Source organism: Brassica oleracea, chromosome C2, assembly GCF_000695525.1.
Source record: "Brassica oleracea var. oleracea cultivar TO1000 chromosome C2, BOL, whole genome shotgun sequence".
Classification (NCBI taxonomy): Eukaryota; Viridiplantae; Streptophyta; class Magnoliopsida; order Brassicales; family Brassicaceae; genus Brassica; species Brassica oleracea.
This window is the reverse complement of record NC_027749.1, coordinates 3,524,083-3,541,152: the sequence shown is the minus strand read 5'-3', so window position 1 is coordinate 3,541,152 and position 17,070 is coordinate 3,524,083. Positions and strand designations below refer to the sequence as shown.

At 38.4% G+C, this 17,070-nt stretch overlaps 4 protein-coding genes across 4 annotated transcripts; 3 read left to right on the top strand and 1 right to left on the bottom strand.

Moving 5' to 3' along the window:
- The first annotated feature begins 1,627 nt into the window (after window positions 1–1,627).
- Window positions 1,628–3,555, top strand: LOC106322572 (mitochondrial outer membrane protein porin 3). Its single transcript, XM_013760631.1, has 6 exons — window positions 1,628–1,746; window positions 2,064–2,131; window positions 2,281–2,391; window positions 2,479–2,565; window positions 2,656–2,864; window positions 2,946–3,555. Exons 1-6 carry the CDS (start codon window positions 1,698–1,700, stop codon window positions 3,250–3,252), a joined length of 831 nt encoding a protein of 276 aa, XP_013616085.1. The 5' UTR covers window positions 1,628–1,697; the 3' UTR covers window positions 3,253–3,555.
- Window positions 3,556–4,664: 1,109 nt separating this feature from the next.
- On the top strand, window positions 4,665–6,769 carry LOC106318893 (xylosyltransferase 1). The gene is made up of 4 exons (XM_013757057.1): window positions 4,665–5,437; window positions 5,509–5,584; window positions 5,717–5,832; window positions 6,067–6,769. The coding sequence occupies exons 1-4, from the start codon at window positions 4,831–4,833 to the stop codon at window positions 6,579–6,581; spliced, it is 1,314 nt and encodes a 437-aa protein (XP_013612511.1). The 5' UTR covers window positions 4,665–4,830; the 3' UTR covers window positions 6,582–6,769.
- A 1,417-nt stretch (window positions 6,770–8,186) lies between these two features.
- LOC106326964 (paired amphipathic helix protein Sin3-like 2) lies at window positions 8,187–14,940 on the top strand. Its single transcript, XM_013764942.1, has 22 exons — window positions 8,187–8,403; window positions 8,530–8,612; window positions 8,856–9,050; window positions 9,129–9,315; window positions 9,412–9,510; window positions 9,585–9,752; window positions 9,827–10,112; window positions 10,388–10,524; window positions 10,593–10,668; window positions 10,747–10,782; window positions 10,883–11,076; window positions 11,153–11,304; window positions 11,399–11,526; window positions 11,639–11,893; window positions 12,009–12,628; window positions 12,732–13,286; window positions 13,363–13,451; window positions 13,542–13,680; window positions 13,756–13,908; window positions 13,997–14,163; window positions 14,312–14,423; window positions 14,511–14,940. The coding sequence occupies exons 2-22, from the start codon at window positions 8,536–8,538 to the stop codon at window positions 14,655–14,657; spliced, it is 3,972 nt and encodes a 1,323-aa protein (XP_013620396.1). The 5' UTR covers window positions 8,187–8,403; window positions 8,530–8,535; the 3' UTR covers window positions 14,658–14,940.
- On the bottom strand, window positions 14,891–17,055 carry LOC106326966 (pentatricopeptide repeat-containing protein At5g15010, mitochondrial). The gene has a single exon (XM_013764945.1). It carries the CDS (start codon window positions 16,856–16,858, stop codon window positions 15,071–15,073), a length of 1,788 nt encoding a protein of 595 aa, XP_013620399.1. The 5' UTR covers window positions 16,859–17,055; the 3' UTR covers window positions 14,891–15,070.
- Between the last annotated feature and the right edge of the window lie 15 nt (window positions 17,056–17,070).

The window sequence follows — 17,070 nt, the reverse complement described above, 5'->3', positions numbered from 1 at the left end:
CCTAACATTATTATTCAAATCAAACCAAAAACCAAAATAATCAAACCGAATTTATATCCTAAAATATATACTAAATATAAATAATGATGTTAAAACAAAAACAATCTTTCGAAATATTTCATCCTAATTTTTCAAATATTATATAAAAATAAAAATATATATAATATAACAAAAAGTAAAATTAATTATTTATATATTGATATTTTATATTATATTTAACATTTAAAATTTATAGACAAATAATATTATATTTAATATTATATTTAACATTTTCAGTGTATTTAACACATATAATTTTTTTTAAGTTGTCTTATTTAAAGCAATGAGTATTTAAATTAGCTTTACTTTAAAATTGTAAGAAAAGATTAGAATCATTAAAAAATATAACAAAATATTAAATAAGATATAAATAAGATATAAATATGAAATAAATAATATATATAGCAAAGAAATATGTGATGTGGATATTAATAATATATTTACTTAATAACCTAAATATGTAAGAAAAGATACTTTGGATAATAACTACAGAGTAACAAATTCTTTATTAATTTTGCATTTGTTTACCATCCCCATACATATTCTAGATAGTACAAATATAAATTGTAAGTTTTACTCATTTCTAATTCAATTTCTATGACGAAAAAAAATTCAATTTCTATTTATATTCTTATAACATAGAAGTAATATATATATTAAATACAACATTATTTGAATAAACCCGGGCGTAGCCCGGGCAAAGTATCTAGTATGTTTAATAGAAGTAAATCCAAAAACATCATCTGAATAAAAAATAAATAGGCCAGAGATAAATATGTAAAACAATATCTAAACAAGAATTCAACAACAATTCAGGTGGTGGTCTAACTCTAAAGTTGTACATGTTAAATCTAAACAAATGTGTTGACAAAAAAAAATCTAAACAAATGTATAAATCAAAAAATGTTTTATATAAGAAATAAAATAAAATAAAATAAACCTTTGGGGAGCAAGGAAAAATAGAGACGGCGCCTGCGTTCCACGCAAATGGAAAAATGGAAAAGGCCAATTAAAATTAAAAAAAAAGGGAAAAATAAGATGCCTTGGTGAGTGGGGAATAAATAAAGGTCAAATCTCCAAAATAGCACATTTCTAACTTTATATCACAAAAATAGCATTCCAAAACTAAAATGACCAAAATAGCACTTTTCTAAGTTTATCTTTGAAAATTTTAATTTTTTTATTTTTCAAAATTTGAAATCTTATCCCCAAAACCTCATTTCTCAACTCTAAACCCTAAATCCTAAACCCTAAACTCTAAACCCTAAACCCTAAAACCTAAACCCTAAATCCTAAACCCCATTCTTTAACTCTAAACCCTAAATTTGTGACTTTTGATAAAACATTAAGTGTTATTTTTGTGACTTTTGACTTTGAGTGCTAGTTTGGGAACAAAAACTTGATTTAGTGCTATTTTTGTCTTTTTTTTCATAAATAAATCTAACGGTTGCAAAAGAGGAGAAAAAGACTCAAAGTAATATCGATCCAACGGCTGAGATATTTTTGCTTGATAAGGAGGAGAAAAAGGAAGAAGGGATTTAGGGTTTTCTTCATCCCCTTAAATACACACACCACCATTTACCCAGAAAAAAACGCCATCGTCACTTTTCTCTCCTCCGATTCGTACTCTGCACAGCTCCCCCCAAAAGAAAACAATCATGGTTAAAGGTCCAGGACTCTACACCGAAATCGGCAAAAAGGCCAGAGGTACTAGCCTCTCCATCTCCCTCTCTCTCTCTCTCTAACCTTTCTCTTTGTGAGGTGAATGTGACTGTTCCTTTGAGATTTTCGTAATCGGACTTGCTCGTGGTGTTGAGATTCGTTGAATCGCTTTAGGTTTATCAATCGTCGCCTATTTGACTTGTATCGATAATGCCTCGTTGGTTAGCTGTATTCGAATCTTCTTTGCGGATCTGGAAAATGTTTTATCTATCTATATACAGTAGCTGAATCGTGTTTAGGTTCTATACACAGTCGAGTATTGAATGTTGATCTTCTGCTTCTTTGCTTGGACGATTTTGCAGATCTTCTGTACAAGGACTACCAAGGAGACCAGAAACTCAGCGTCACCACGTACTCTTCCACCGGCGTTGTAAGTCTTCTTATCAGATTCTTCATAGTGATGTTATGATTAAAACTTTGTTTTATAGTTAAAAAAAACTCTTGTGACTCTGAGATTTCAAAAGCTCATCGAACATTATTCATCAATTTGTAATATATTTTCTGCGTTATGATCTTTAGGCTATCACCACCACTGGAACAAACAAGGGAGATTTGTTTGTTGGTGATGTTTCTACCCAAGTCAAGAACAAGAACTTCACTGCTGATATCAAAGTCGCCACTGACTCTTCTGTATGCTTACTTGCCTCTCTACCCATTAATCATTCCCAAACATGTTGATTTCATTTTGACAATCTATGTGTGTGTGAATATTTTCAGCTCCTGACTACTTTTACCTACGATGAGGCTACTCCTGGATTGAAGGCAATCGTCAGTGCCAAGGTGCCTGATCAGAAATCTGGCAAGGTAATATAAAGATAACTTCTATTGTTTATAAATAGTTTTGCTATGTATGAATCTGTGTAACAACAACCTTTTTTTCTGTGTTAAAAACAGGTTGAGCTCCAGTATCTGCACGACTATGCTGGTATCTGCACCAGTGTTGGATTGACAGGTAGCCCCATTGTCAATTTCTCCGGTGTGGTTGGAAACAACGTCTTGGCTCTTGGTACCGATGTTTCCTTCAACACCCAGTCTGGTGATTTCAAGCATTTCAATGCTGGTTTCAGCTTCACCAAGGACGATCTGATTGCTGCCCTTACTCTGTAAGTTCCCTCCGTTGTTAAACCACATACACGCTGTTTTATTTGAGGGTTTTGATTGATCTTTGTGTTTTCCTTTGTAAGGAATGACAAAGGTGACAAACTGAATGCATCGTACTACCACATTGTTAACCCGTTGAGCAACACTGTGGTTGGAGCTGAGGTTACCCACAGTTTCACGACCCAAAAGAACGCCATTACCGTCGGTGCTCAGCATGCTATTGACCCGTTGACCACAGTGAAGGCACGCTTGAACAATGATGGTGTCGCCAATGCGTTGATCCAGCACCAGTGGCGTCCAAAGTCGTTCATCACCGTTTCTGGAGAGGTTGACTCCAGGGCGATTGAGAAGAGTGCCAAGGTTGGGTTTGCTCTTGCTCTCAAGCCTTGAGAAAGAATCTCAAGAAACCAAATGTGCCCTTGAGGAGGGGGTAGCTTAGTTTTTTTCATCTTCTCGGTCTTCTAATCTTTTGGACTAATCTCTCTGCCTGGTTTTGCTTTAAAAATCTTTCATTTGTTTTTTTTTTTCGTTTTAATCGGTGTTGGGATTTGTAGAAAATAAGGAAAAAAAGAACTATTAAAGGATCGTCTTGAAGATGAACCATATGAATCTCTTTCTTAATTATTGTCTCAATGCTCTGCTAAAAACACTGTGTTCAATTCGATTTGGTTATCTGAGAGATTCTTACAGGTCTGCTTTGTTTGTTTTGATTCGTCACAGGAGTTTTGATTTGTTTCAGTCCATTACGTTATTTTTAGGCTTTGGCCGCACACTTGGTCCATGTCAATTTGAAGATACTTGCAAAATATTATATATGAGTAACATCTTAAATATTATGAATCAATAGTTCATCATAGATGTTTAGTTTCACATATATTTTTTGATTTATTTTATATGAAATTAGTTGACGACTATATAGTAAATGGAAAACCAAACAATGTAGAAAAATCATGTATTCGGCTTGAATAAAATCAAAATGGTAGTGAAAAATACCAGCTGCAGTTCCAACGATCGGTGGTGTCATCATTAAAAAATATCATGCAGGAAACAAGGAGGAAAACTTGACGAACATTGGTAAAACCAATATGGCCATAATCTTGCCACACGCAGACATGCGTTTTCAATATGGGCTTTCATGGATAAGCCCATTACGCCTAATATGTGAAGGATGATTAGCAGTACAGATTAGTCAACTAAAAGTCCTCAAACAAATTTTTTATAGACTAAATAATCAACATTTATTGAAACAGATTGACAGTAGTTGAATGTTCTTCATTAATTTAAACCCTTTCCATACGTTACATACGCATTTTTGTAAGTGTATATACTATATCAGTATCAAACAACATTCATTCAACTACTAAAAATACAATTAATAAATGAAGACTAACAATGACCATTTACCATAATTCAAACAATAAATAACTTCTCAAGAATACACTTTGACTGGAATAAAATCTAGATAAAATATAAACATAAAACTATAAAATATATGCTGTCGATATTTTAGAAAATACAAAATATATGTAATAACTAATAAGTATTAAATTGTAGGCAAGAACCAGATCTTATATCAAAAACCTACCGACACAAATCTGATAAAAAAATGGATATTTACATACTCATATCATCATTTATAGTAAATTTTTAATTAAAACAATAAATAATATTAAATCGTAGAAAAGAACCATGTCATATATCAAATACTAATATTGACTAAATATTTGTAAAAGTAATAATTAAAAAATAATCTATATAAAACTATAGAACACATACAAAAAGAACAGACCAACAAACGAAGAAAAACACACAAATTCATCATCTTTTTTTTTTTCTCTTTTGTTATTCAATTTCGTAATTTCTACGGTTTTGCGAGTCTAAGCAAAAAACCCAAAGCTTCACTCCAACTCTCTCTCTCTCGCTCACCACCACTGAACAAACCGATCTGAAAAACGCCGAGAGAGAGAGATGAAGAAGCTGAAGAGCTGTTATATGCAAGTCCGTCGTCACCAGCAACAAACCTCAGACCGGAGATGGATCCTCCCGTTAGCCATCGGATCCATCTGCTCTCTCTTCCTCCTGCTCCTAACAACCTTAGCTTCCTCCTCCGGCCAAGCTCGTCTGATTCCGTTATCAGTCTACGGCCTCAGATCCTCCGTCTTCGCCGAGTCCAAGATCAACCCCTTATCCGTCTCCGTCTCCGTCTCCGTCTCCGTCGCACCTCCGCCGCCTCCGCGCCTCGCGTACCTGATCTCCGGCTCATCCGGCGACGGCCAGATGCTGAAACGGACGCTGATGGCGCTCTACCACCCGAACAACCAGTACGTCGTCCACCTCGATCGCGAGTCCTCGGCCGAGGAGCGGCTGGATCTCAGCGCGTTCGTCGCGAACCAGACTCTCTTCGGGAGGTTCAAGAACGTGAGGATGATCGTGAAGGCGAACTTCGTCACGTACCGTGGGCCGACTATGGTGGCGAACACGCTCCACGCGGCGGCGATTTTGCTTAGGGAAGGTGGCGATTGGGATTGGTTCGTCAATCTCAGCGCGTCTGATTACCCTCTCGTCACACAAGATGGTAACGAACTTCATCTTCTTCGTTGTGTGTTTGTAATGACTCTTGTTGAATCGTTTCGCGTTTGATTCCAGATCTGTTGCATACGTTTTCGTATTTGCCTAGGGATCTCAACTTCATCGATCATACGAGCAACATTGGGTGGAAAGAGTAAGTACGCTAAGAAGTTTGCATTTTCGGGATTAGTCTGGCCTTTCCATATTAAATTAGATTATTAAAAAAAAGAAAATTAGGCACCACAATGTTTTGTGATTATGAGATTTTGAATTTTTTTTTTTGTAGGTCTCATCGAGCAAAGCCGATTATTATTGATCCTGGTTTGTATATGTCAAAGAAAGCTGATGTTTTCTGGGTTTCACAGAAGAGAAGCATGCCTACAGCTTTTAAACTCTTCACAGGTCTTATAATCTTTCCATTATTAGGAAGTTACCTTATTGGGAATATGTTTAAATCTATATATGAATCCATGTTGGTCTTCCTGAAATGTAGGAAACTTAGTAAACTCTTCACAGGTCATCTCATTTTTAAAAGTCCTTCCTTTTTGGGTTATGTCTAAATATAGATATGAATCCTTTAATGTAGGAAACTTTGGCTTTTCTTGAAACTAAAGTGTGATCTTATGTTTTTTTTAGGATCTGCGTGGATGATGCTATCTCGACCTTTTGTGGATTACTTCATATGGGGATGGGACAATCTCCCTCGCATTGTCTTGATGTACTACGCGAACTTCCTCTCCTCGCCAGAAGGCTACTTCCACACGGTGATCTGCAACGCTAAAGAGTTTACCAACACGACAGTAAACAGCGACTTGCATTTCATCTCGTGGGACAATCCTCCGAAGCAGCATCCTCACCATCTCACGCTCGATGATTTCGATAGGATGGTGGACAGTAACGCACCTTTCGCTAGGAAGTTCCGTAGAGATGAACCTGTTCTGGACAAGATCGATTCGGAGCTCCTGTCTCGAAGGCCAGGGATGGTTACTCCCGGTGGTTGGTGTATTGGGACGAGGGAGAACGGGAGCGACCCGTGTGCGGAGATTGGTGATACGTCGGTTATTAAGCCTGGTTCTGGAGCTAAACGGGTTGAGAAACTCGTAACGTATTTGTTATCAAATGAGAATTTCAGACCACGGCAATGCGGGTAATAGAGAAACATGTGAGTTTTTTTTGGGCTATTGCTTTGATGGCATGAAAAATCTACCGTGAGTTTGTGCTAATGATTATGATTATGCGTTGATGGCTGTATAGGAGGAACTTTTGAATTTTCTTACCTTATTAATTGCCGAAAATACCGTGAAGAATAATTCGATTATTAATTTTGTTTTCTTTTGTCCACACTAAATCTTGACCTTTTACTTATTGATAACCCCTATGGTTTAGGTGTGTCACAACATCAGCAACGTTGCTTTCTCTTCTTTGTCATGAAGTTTTAAAACTAGGCATAGTGATTCAGTTGATGTTTTTAGCATTATTATTGTTTCTTGATTGATTTGTGACGTAGTTAGCAGTTATTGGCTTATTGCTTTTTCTCTCTAAAGTTATAGATCTCCATGTCACTAGGGACAAAATTACATGACAGTAGTCAATGCACTACTCCATGTGACTTTATGAATTTAAAATTACATTTTGTACGGTTAAGTAATTTAAATGATAGTTTATTCAGGATATATAAAAACAACTCGTGCTCAGTATAGTGAACCTTTGTTTAGTCTCATTGAACCCAAATGAAAAATCTCTTTATTTTAATCATCACATGTCTTGTTTCAGATCCAAAATTAACCTAGTTCAAATGGTTGATTAAATGGCATAGTAAGCTTACTTGTGCTCAGAATTATGAATATTTATTCTCATGGATTCTTAATTAAAAGAATCTCTGAAGTCTGACATGTGAATTTTATTCAAAAGATCATCATAGCACAAGTTATTAAAAATCTACAGTATATGGCATAGTTTGGATACATAAAAAACAAAATATCAATGCATTATAATGCCAATAAGGCGAGTAAGATCAAATTTTCTTTTGAAGAAAACAAAATAGATCAGAGTTTGGTTAGAAGTTATCTGTCACCGTTAATCTGAAACACGGACCAAATTATTACTCATCGCATCTCTTTGTTTCTAATCCAACGAATAAACGAGCAACAACAAATAGAATAGAAGTCATAACAGAGAAAACGAAGAAGAGGAGGAAAAACAGAATAAAACATCAGAGATTATAAAAGACTAAGGGCCCCACACGTCGTGGGGCCCACGAAATAGTTGTGAACCTGTCTTTTACGCGTGAACCTGCAAGATGAGAAAGGGTGAACCTGGGTTTAAAACACTCAATGCGGATAGGCCTAATAATCATGCAGATTTTTTCCTTCATATTCTTGCAGTATTTGCTCATCAACTGATCTCACTAGGAATAAATAAAAAATCCAAACATAAAACTCTATAATTGAAAAAGCAAGAAGGTGAAAGAAACCTTGGACGATCAATGTCTGCGTTAGCCGACATCCGACTTGTCTTGTACTAGTATTCATATATATATATATTGTCTTGGTCAACGAGGTTACAAGAGCGAACCCTAATTAGTATTGATTAACAAGGGATTATGTTCGGCCTGTCTAAGCCTATTAAGGCCCAAATAAGAGACTAATAAATACTCTTATGGGCTTAAACCCGTTATGAATTCGAAGCCCAGGTAGACTCCCAGAGGCAAATTCCGTCGTTGCTTCTTCTTCATCGTTTTCGAATCTCTCTCTCTCTCTCTCTCTTTCAGTCGTTAGCAACTCCTCTGCACAATCTTTCTCCCTCATCTGTTTTTACGTTTTGATTTTTCTAGTTCTGATTCAACTCTCTTGTCATCGCAATTCTGCTTTCGGGTACAATCGAATAGCTGTGGGTGATCCAATCGTTTCTTCTCTGTTACTCGAGAGATCTGACTGATTCGTTGCATCTCTTCTGCACCGGATAGAAGATTAGGTTATCATCAAACTTCATCTGAATTTTCCGTTTTTTTCTTCCTCAATTGTGGGGATTTTGGGTTCCTTGCTATAAACTTGAGATTTCAATTCTCCTTTTCCTAATCCGATGATATTGTTTTTACAGGCGGAAATGAAGCGGATGAGAGATGACGTTTACTCATCTGGGTCTCAATTCAAACGCTCTTTTACCTCTTCTCGACGCGACTCGTGAGTTACCTACCCCTTTCTCTAACCGCGACTTTGGATTTTCAATTTCTACTATTGATCAGCTTAGTTTTAATCCCATGCAATTATCTGACATTTAGATCAGTCAAGTCCTATTCTTTTTTTTTTTTTTGATGCGAGACTCTCTTTGAGAATTGAGTGAATGTTTCTCTATTGATCTTTGCGTTAGGTGGTTGTACACAGTACACTTATGTGTTAATAAAATGGAAATTTGTTTTGGTGCAGATATGTGCAATCCCCAATCCCTGCAAGTGGTGGCACCGGAGGAGGAGGGAGGATTGGTGATGAGGGAGTCAACTCTCAGAAACTGACAACCCATGATGCTTTGTCCTACTTGAAAGATGTTAAAGAGATGTTTCAAGATCAAAGAAGCAAATATGATATGTTCCTTGAGGTTATGAAAGACTTCAAGGCACAAAGGTATTATTACCTTTTGCTTTCCTATTTTTTTTTTTTTTAAAGCCTATCTGAAAACATTCTTCATATTGCAACTTACAGGACCGATACATCTGGTGTGATTGCACGAGTCAAGGAGTTGTTCAAGGGGCATAACAATTTGATTTTCGGGTTTAACACCTTTCTGCCTAAGGGATTTGAAATAACCCTTGATGATTTAGAAGAAGAAGCTCCACCGAAGAAGACTGTTGAATTTGAAGAAGCTATAACCTTTGTAAATAAAATTAAGGTACAGCAAAAAGGTTTCTCGTATAATGTTTTCTTTCCAAGTGCCCTTACACCTAGTGTCTCATCGTATCTGTATTTGTTTATTTTATCCCTGCAGAAACGGTTCCAGCACGATGTAGATGTCTATAAGTCTTTCTTGGAGATCTTAAACATGTATCGTAAGGATGATAAGGACATCACTGAGGTTTACAATGAGGTAGTGTCACGCTTAAATGACTATATCTCTCCTATTACAGTTGAAATTTCTCAATTTCTTTTTAACTTTGTTAGGTATCGACTCTTTTTGAGGACCACCCGGATTTGCTTGAAGAGTTCACTAGGTTCTTGCCAGAGTCTTTGGCGCCTCATTCAGCTGCCCAGTTTATCCGGAGTCAGGTACAACGGTATGATGACAGAGGATCAGGCCCTCCTGTTGTGCGTCGAATGTTAATAGACAAGGTATGATGGTATTGGACTATTGGTTACATTTTCCTGATCTGTTATTTCTGTGCTTATATGTTTTTAATCATCAGGATCTCCGACGACGAGAAAGAGCTGTTGCTTCTAGGGGTGACCGTGATCACAGTGTTGACCGTTCTGACCTTAATGATGACAAAGCAGTGGTTAAGATGCACAGAGATCCTAGGAAACGAGGAGACAAGGAGAATAGAGAAAGGAGAAGCCGTGATTTGGACCATGGAGAAGCAGCTCAAGATAACTTGCACCATTTTCCAGAGAAGAGGAACTCATCCAGAAAAACTGAGGAGTTTGATGCTTATTCTGGTCACGCCTCACATTCTGATAAAAGCAAGCTAAAAGGTAAGCGGACTTTTAGTTAAATGGAGAGAGTTAACACCTTTTCCGCTTTCCACAGTTTAATGCTTCCTACATATTTTCACGCTATTATCATGTCCAATATATAAGTCTATGGATTGCTGATTTAAAAAAAAAAGTTATGTGATTTTTTTTTAGAAGTTATGGTGCAACCAGTCTAATTCTGTTTTCGGAGACTTTACAGTTTTTTTTTTGTGCGACCTGAGACTTTACAGTTTAATTTTTTTGTTTTTTGGTTGTCTTTCCTTTCATTGTGTTAGGCATGTACAACCAAGCATTTGTGTTTTGTGAGAAAGTCAAGGAGAAACTATGCAGCCAAGATGATTATCAGACATTCTTGAAGTTTCTCAATCTTTTCAGCAGTGGGATTATCCACAGGAAAAAACTGCAGAATTTGGTAAATAGCTTTGGTGTTTGATTGATAGGGGATAACTTTTGTCTTTAACTCCACCTTCTTTCATTCAGGTTTCTGATCTGCTTGGAAAATTCCCTGATCTCTTGGATGAGTTCAATCAATTCTTCGAGCGTTGTGAGAGTAATGGTATCTAAAATCCCTTACTGTATTTTTTTTCCCTAGTGAAGGTGTCTAGCTGTTTCTAATCATCATCCCATTTTGCAGATAGTTTCCAGCACCTCGCTGGCGTTATGAGCAACAGTATGCAGCATTTTCTTACCTTCTTGGCTATGAATATGCTTTTGTCTTGGCTTTTTCGTCACTTGAACTTTAGTAACACTGTTGAGTACACTTCTTGCAGAATCACTTAGCAGTGATGAACATTTATCTAGGCTAATGAAGGCGGAAGAAAAAGAAAGAGATGACAAACGCGACCTTGAGGCTGCTAAGGAAAAGGAGCGTTCCAAGGAAAAGTACATGGAGAAATCTATTCAGGAGCTTGATCTATCTGAATGCGAGCGTTGCACTCCTAGCTACCGGCTCCTTCCTTCGGATGTAATAAAAAAAATTCAGAGTACTATATTGCATCCAAGGCATTTTAATCGTACTGATTATCATATCTTCTTTGCAGTATCCAATACCTTCTGTGCGCCACAGACAGAAATCAGTAGCTGCTGTTCTAAATGATCACTGGGTTTCTGTCACCTCAGGAAGTGAAGACTCCTTTAAGCACATGCGCAGAAACCAGTATGAAGAAAGCTTGTTTAGATGTGAAGATGACAGGTACATTTTACAAGGAGCTTTACTTAGATGACAGCTTCTGTACTCTTAAATGATTTGTACGTTGTTGCTGTTGTTTGCTTGCTTCTTGTTACAGATTTGAGTTGGATATGCTGTTGGAATCTGTGGGATCTGCTGCGAAAAGCGTAGAAGACTTGTTAAATACTATCATTGAGAAGAAAATCAGTTTTGAGGGCTCCTTCCGGGTTGAAGACCACTTCACAGGTGTGTAGGCGTTTAGTGATTGTAGCTCTCTCTCTGTTTCATCTATCTTCCCCTATATTTAAGCCCTCATCTCTTGTCTTACATTTGATATTTTGTCATTGACTTTTTACAGCCCTAAATTTAAGGTGCATAGAGAGACTTTATGGCGACCATGGTCTAGACGTGACAGACTTAATTCGTAAGAATCCAGCCGCTGCACTTCCTGTGATTCTGACTCGTTTGAAGCAGAAACAAGATGAATGGACAAAGTGCCGTGAAGATTTTAATGTGGTCTGGAAGGATGTGTATGCGAAGAACCATTATAAATCACTTGATCACCGCAGCTTCTATTTTAAGCAGCAAGATTCTAAGAACTTGAGTGCAAAAGGTAAGTAAAGACAATTCTTCCTCATCCTCCATTGCATACATTCACTTGTTACGGGTCTATTCTTGCATTTACGTTGGTGTCATAATTTTAATATTTAATTTTGCTTGAATTCCAGCGCTAGTGGCTGACATCAAGGACCTTAAAGAGAAGTCTCAGAAAGAAGATGATGTTCCTCTGTCTATTTCTGCTGGATACAGACAACCAATAGTTCCTCACTTCGAGCATGAATATCTCGACAGAACTATTCATGAGGATCTATTCAAACTAGTCCAATTTTCATGTGAGGAGATATGTTCTTCAAAAGAGCAGATCAGTAAAGTTCTGAGGCTCTGGGACAGTTTCCTGGAGTTGATACTTGATGTTCCACCCAGGGACAAGGGGTCAGATTCTGTTGAAGATGTTGCAGAAACCAAGCATCACGTTACGGGTGGGGAGGCTAATGCGAGTTCTGACGCTGTAAGTTTGGTTTCAAGGCAACTAAAATTTGCTGCCAATGGAGATGAGTATGGTTCATCTGGGATCTCCAAACATGCCGGAGCTGGTAAGGATGTTGATCAGGCTAGTAAAGATGTTGCCACCTTTTCTGCTGTAAATCCCCAGAAAGATCGTGAAACTGGAAATGGAGCTGATAAAAGATCCGGAGGTGTTGATGAAAGAGTAGCCACTTCAAGTGCATCATTCCCAAGTGGGGTAGAAAACAAGAATGATAACATTGATGCCATTCAGCGTACCCAGGTACAGGACTCAGTTTCACATTTTAATTATATGTTTATACTTGCCTAGTCTGCTTTCTAAGGACTCTTCTGACTATTCTCATTATTCATGGTCGTATCTCTAGGTTGGTGATATTGGTAGAACTATAGCTATAGCAAATGGAGTGAAGCCAGATACTTCTAAAGCCAGCAGTAATGAAGATGAATCCGGTAGTCCATCCAAAATCGAGAAGGAGGAAGGTGAACTGTCACCTATTGGTGATTCCGAAGACAACAACTATGTTGTTTATGAAGATCGTGAACTGAAGTCTACTGCCAAACCAGAACATTCTGTTGAAGCTGTAGGAGAAAATGATGATGACGCTGACGATGAGGATGGTGATGATGCTTCAGAAGGTGGCGAGGACGCGTCGGGAACTGAATCTGTTGGTGACGAGTGTTCACAGGACGATAATGGTGTGGAGGAAGAAGGTGATCATGGTAAAGCTGAAAGTGAAGGAGAGGCAGAGGGTATGGAGTCACATCTTATAGAAGACAGTGGGTTGCTTCCATTGTCAGAACGTGTTCTATTATCCGTTAAGCCTCTTTCAAAGCATGTAGCTGCAGCGGATGAAAGAAAACAAGATTCCAGAGTTTTCTATGGGAATGACGACTTCTATGTTCTTTTCAGGCTTCATCGAGTGAGTGAATGTCTGAAAACTTACCTTGAGATGATTTTGTATTTTTTTCTTCTAATAATTTGGTTTTAATTTCCAGATACTGTACGAGAGAATTTCCTCTGCAAAGACATATTGCAATCGGAGAAACACGAAAGATTCTACTAGTTCACCAGATCCTTATGCAAGGTACATTCCTAGACTATGGAGGTTGTTTGTTCAGTTCAGTAAAAACAACTTATAAACTTTGTTTTTTTTTTGTGTGTGTATGTTGTGCAGGTTTATGAGTGCTCTGTTTAGTCTGCTTAATGGCTCAGCTGAAAGCTCCAAATTTGAGGATGAATGCCGAGTTATCATTGGAAACCAATCATATGTTTTATTCACCTTGGAGAAACTGATATACAAATTGGTTAAACAGGTAATCTTCAGCACCAGCTTTATTGGTTTTGATTTGGTCATTTATAACCTTTTGACTTCATTTCATATATTGCAGCTTCAAGCTGTTGTAGCGGACGATACTGACAACAAGCTTCTTCAGTTGTATGAGTATGAGAAATCTCGGAAACCTGATAGGGTCGTTGACTCTGTCTATTATGAAAACGCCAGGATCCTCCTTCACGAGGAAAACATTTATCGGTTGGAATGTGTAAGAACACTAAAACAAATTCTCATATATCTTTCCATTGAGGAACTATGATTGTTCATTGACCCCTGTGTGTTTCAATTCTATGTAGTCGTCCTCTCCTTCTCGTTTGTCAATCCAGCTTATGGATAATATAATCGAAAAGCCTGAGGCTTATGCAGTTTCCATGGAACCAACGTTTGCTAGTTATCTGCAAAAAGAGTTTCTTTCCAACTCATCAGGGAAAAAAGTAGTGCCGCAGCCAATTCTGTTACAAAGGTATATATTGAGTTTCAGTACCTTTTACCTCTCTCTAGTCACATATATATCGAGCTCTTGCTGTATAGTGTGTGGTATAGTTCCATTACTTATTGGAATGGTTCAGACAGTTAATACCAAGTCCTTTCATTGAATTCTTTATGTGCAGGAACATGCGTGGATACTCTGGCCTGGATGATCTTGCAGTTGCCTGCAAGGCAATGGAAGGTGTAAAAGTAACCAATGGCCTTGAGTGCAAGATGTCTTGCTCTTCCTACAAGGTAACGACTAGAAACCATTCTACACATAAATAAGAGCTGATTGCTTCATCTCGCTCTTATGTATATTCATAACATCCCTTGTTGTAGATTTCGTATGTTTTGGACACGGAAGATTACTTCCACAGGAAGAAGAAGCATAAGAAGAGTGATGACTTGTCACAAGACAAATCATGGGAGCAACGTAAGTTGGATAGAATAGAAAAATTCCATACCTTTCTTTCAGCTTCAAGATGACAACAAGAACAGCAAAAAAAAAACTATCTTACTCTCTTTTACTTCAACACACAAGGAAGGTTAGAGACGGACCAATGAAGTTTCAATACTTTCTCGTTAGTTTTTTATGTTTAGTGTGTATTTATCTAATTTGTGTCTTGATTTAGGGTTAGAACCAAAAAATGTATGGTGGTAAATATTGGAAAACACATACATGATTATCCTCTTGGTTTGAATCTACTACAAACATAGAAAGGTTCAAAGGAGATTCTCTCTTTTATATAAATAGTGATTGTTCAATATATGTGTTTAGTCTTCTCGTTCAGAACATTCCCCAAGAACACTCGACTATAACTCTTCTCAAAGCAAAAACAACAAGGTAATGATCAGACCTAAAACAGAACAAGCTAATCTCTCTCTCTCTCTCTAGCTTTCTACTCATCCCAAAACGAGTATCCATGTCCTCTCACAACCCTTCTCACCTCAGGCTGCTGCAGAAAGTTTCCTTCTCTCTCAGCCTTCTTCACAGTACCTTCTTTACCCACACCACACACATCACCTTTCACTCCCTTCTCTGCATAACGGCTTTGAATCATATCTTCAACAACACCTTCTTTATCAACACCACACACATCACCTTTCAAACCCATCACCCCCTTATCTGCACATTCTTTTCCTTCAAACCAGCTCTGAATCAACTCCTCAGCCTTCTCATTCGCTCTCAGCCCCTTCTCCTTCATCTCCTTATAGTACCCATGAGCTTCATCCACCTTACCATTCAAGAACAACCCATGTATCATCACAATATACGAGCTAAGATCCGGACCAACACCTCTTACCTTCATCTCATCCCACAACACCGCCACATTATCAAAATCACGCCACCTACAGAACTTCCTGATCAACATTACATACGTATCCACAGTCGGCTCACACCCCATCTTTCTCATTTTACCCAACATCTCAAAAACCTCCTCCCCTGTCCTCAGTATCCTCATAAACGCATGGTAAGTGCGTATCGTCGGCACAATCCCTTTCTCAATCATCTCGTCGAACACCCTCTTAGCCTCTTCTGTCTTCTTACCCTTGCACAGAGGCTTGATGAGAGAGTTGTACGTCACAACGTTAGCCTCCATCCCTTTCTCCTCCTCCATCGTCTTCACCAAACTCGTCGCCTCGGCTACAAACCCGCCTTTAGCTAGAGCGTGCACCACCGCGTTGTACGCTTTCCTATCCGGCTCCATACGCTCTTTCTTCATCCGGTCGAAAAGCCTGAGCACCTTGTTCAAGCTCCCTCCCTTGGAGTAGCAAGACATCATGCAAGAATACGACACGACGTCGTGCTGTACACCAACATTCCCCATCTCCATCCACACCCTCTCCGCCTGGCGCGGGCTGCCTATCACATTGCACCACCCGTTGAGTACGATGTTGAAACTCTTAGCGTCGAAGGGGTACGTTTCCTTGTTACAGTAGATCAAATGCTCTGCGTCCTGAACGTTCTTGTATCTACAGAGAGCGGAGAGAAGGCTCTGGAACTCATCGATCCCCGTCGCTAGTTTGAATCTTTTGTACGCGTGGAACGTGTTTATAGCTTTCCCCACGTCGTGCACCGCACAGTACTTCCTGATCATGATTAATAACGTCTGCGAGCTCACTAGAGAAGGGCTGAGCTTTCTCATCTCGTCGATTAAAGTCCAAGCGGTATCGAACTTTCGCATTTTACCGAGGATAGAGATCATAGAGTGGTACTCGCGAACTGAATGGATATAGCCTCGCTGCTGCTTACGTGCCCAAAGGAAGAATGTGAATGCAGTTTCCCAGTCATTGCGGGATAGAGAGAGTATCTCCACCACTAGTGAGTTTGATGGCTTCACACTACACTCCTCAAGCTTCTCTCTCAGCTCCTTACGGTTGTTACCACAGGCTTTCAAGAGCTTTGAGATGGTCTGAACATCCTCTGAAACAACGTTGTTTTCTATTATAGTAGAGTCAATCTCTTCCTCATCTTCTTCATCATCATCATTACTCTGGTTCAATCCCACTAGCTTCGAAGTAGAGAAGGAAGAACAGAGAAACAAAGGAAGAACATAAGCTAGAGGAGGATCCAGACATGGTCGAACGGTACGCTTACTGCTTGAATAAGGCAAAACAGTAATAGATCGTGAAGAGCTAACTGCAGAAGCTCTCAGAAGTGATCTAATGAGAAAGATTCCTCTCATTTCCAGAACCTAAAAACCCCCCAAAGAAGAAGAGAGAAACCTGTGTCTGTTAAATGATTCTACAGGCCAAAGTTGTTCACTTTATCGAAGATTCTCAATGCCCAGAAGATTGTTTATGATGTAAATGAGATGCCCATAAGGAATCGACAAGATGGTAGACTTGGAAGAACATCGCCGCTTTAGGCCGAAGACACGACCGTGAATGTTGAAGC

Excerpts from the sequence above, each read along its gene's own strand:
- LOC106326966 (XM_013764945.1), bottom strand. The coding sequence starts at position 16,858 with ATGAGAGGAATCTTTCTCATTAGATCACTTCTGAGAGCTTCTGCAGTT.
- LOC106318893 (XM_013757057.1), top strand. The coding sequence starts at position 4,831 with ATGAAGAAGCTGAAGAGCTGTTATATGCAAGTCCGTCGTCACCAGCAA. Across the intron at positions 5,438-5,508 it reads CCCTCTCGTCACACAAGATG|ATCTGTTGCATACGTTTTCG; the intron begins GTAACGAACTTC and ends GTTTGATTCCAG. Across the intron at positions 5,833-6,066 it reads AGCTTTTAAACTCTTCACAG|GATCTGCGTGGATGATGCTA; the intron begins GTCTTATAATCT and ends TGTTTTTTTTAG.
- LOC106322572 (XM_013760631.1), top strand. The coding sequence starts at position 1,698 with ATGGTTAAAGGTCCAGGACTCTACACCGAAATCGGCAAAAAGGCCAGA. Across the intron at positions 2,392-2,478 it reads AAGTCGCCACTGACTCTTCT|CTCCTGACTACTTTTACCTA; the intron begins GTATGCTTACTT and ends GAATATTTTCAG. Across the intron at positions 2,865-2,945 it reads CTGATTGCTGCCCTTACTCT|GAATGACAAAGGTGACAAAC; the intron begins GTAAGTTCCCTC and ends TTCCTTTGTAAG.
- LOC106326964 (XM_013764942.1), top strand. The coding sequence starts at position 8,536 with ATGAAGCGGATGAGAGATGACGTTTACTCATCTGGGTCTCAATTCAAA. Across the intron at positions 10,669-10,746 it reads CGAGCGTTGTGAGAGTAATG|ATAGTTTCCAGCACCTCGCT; the intron begins GTATCTAAAATC and ends CCCATTTTGCAG. Across the intron at positions 13,681-13,755 it reads TATACAAATTGGTTAAACAG|CTTCAAGCTGTTGTAGCGGA; the intron begins GTAATCTTCAGC and ends CATATATTGCAG.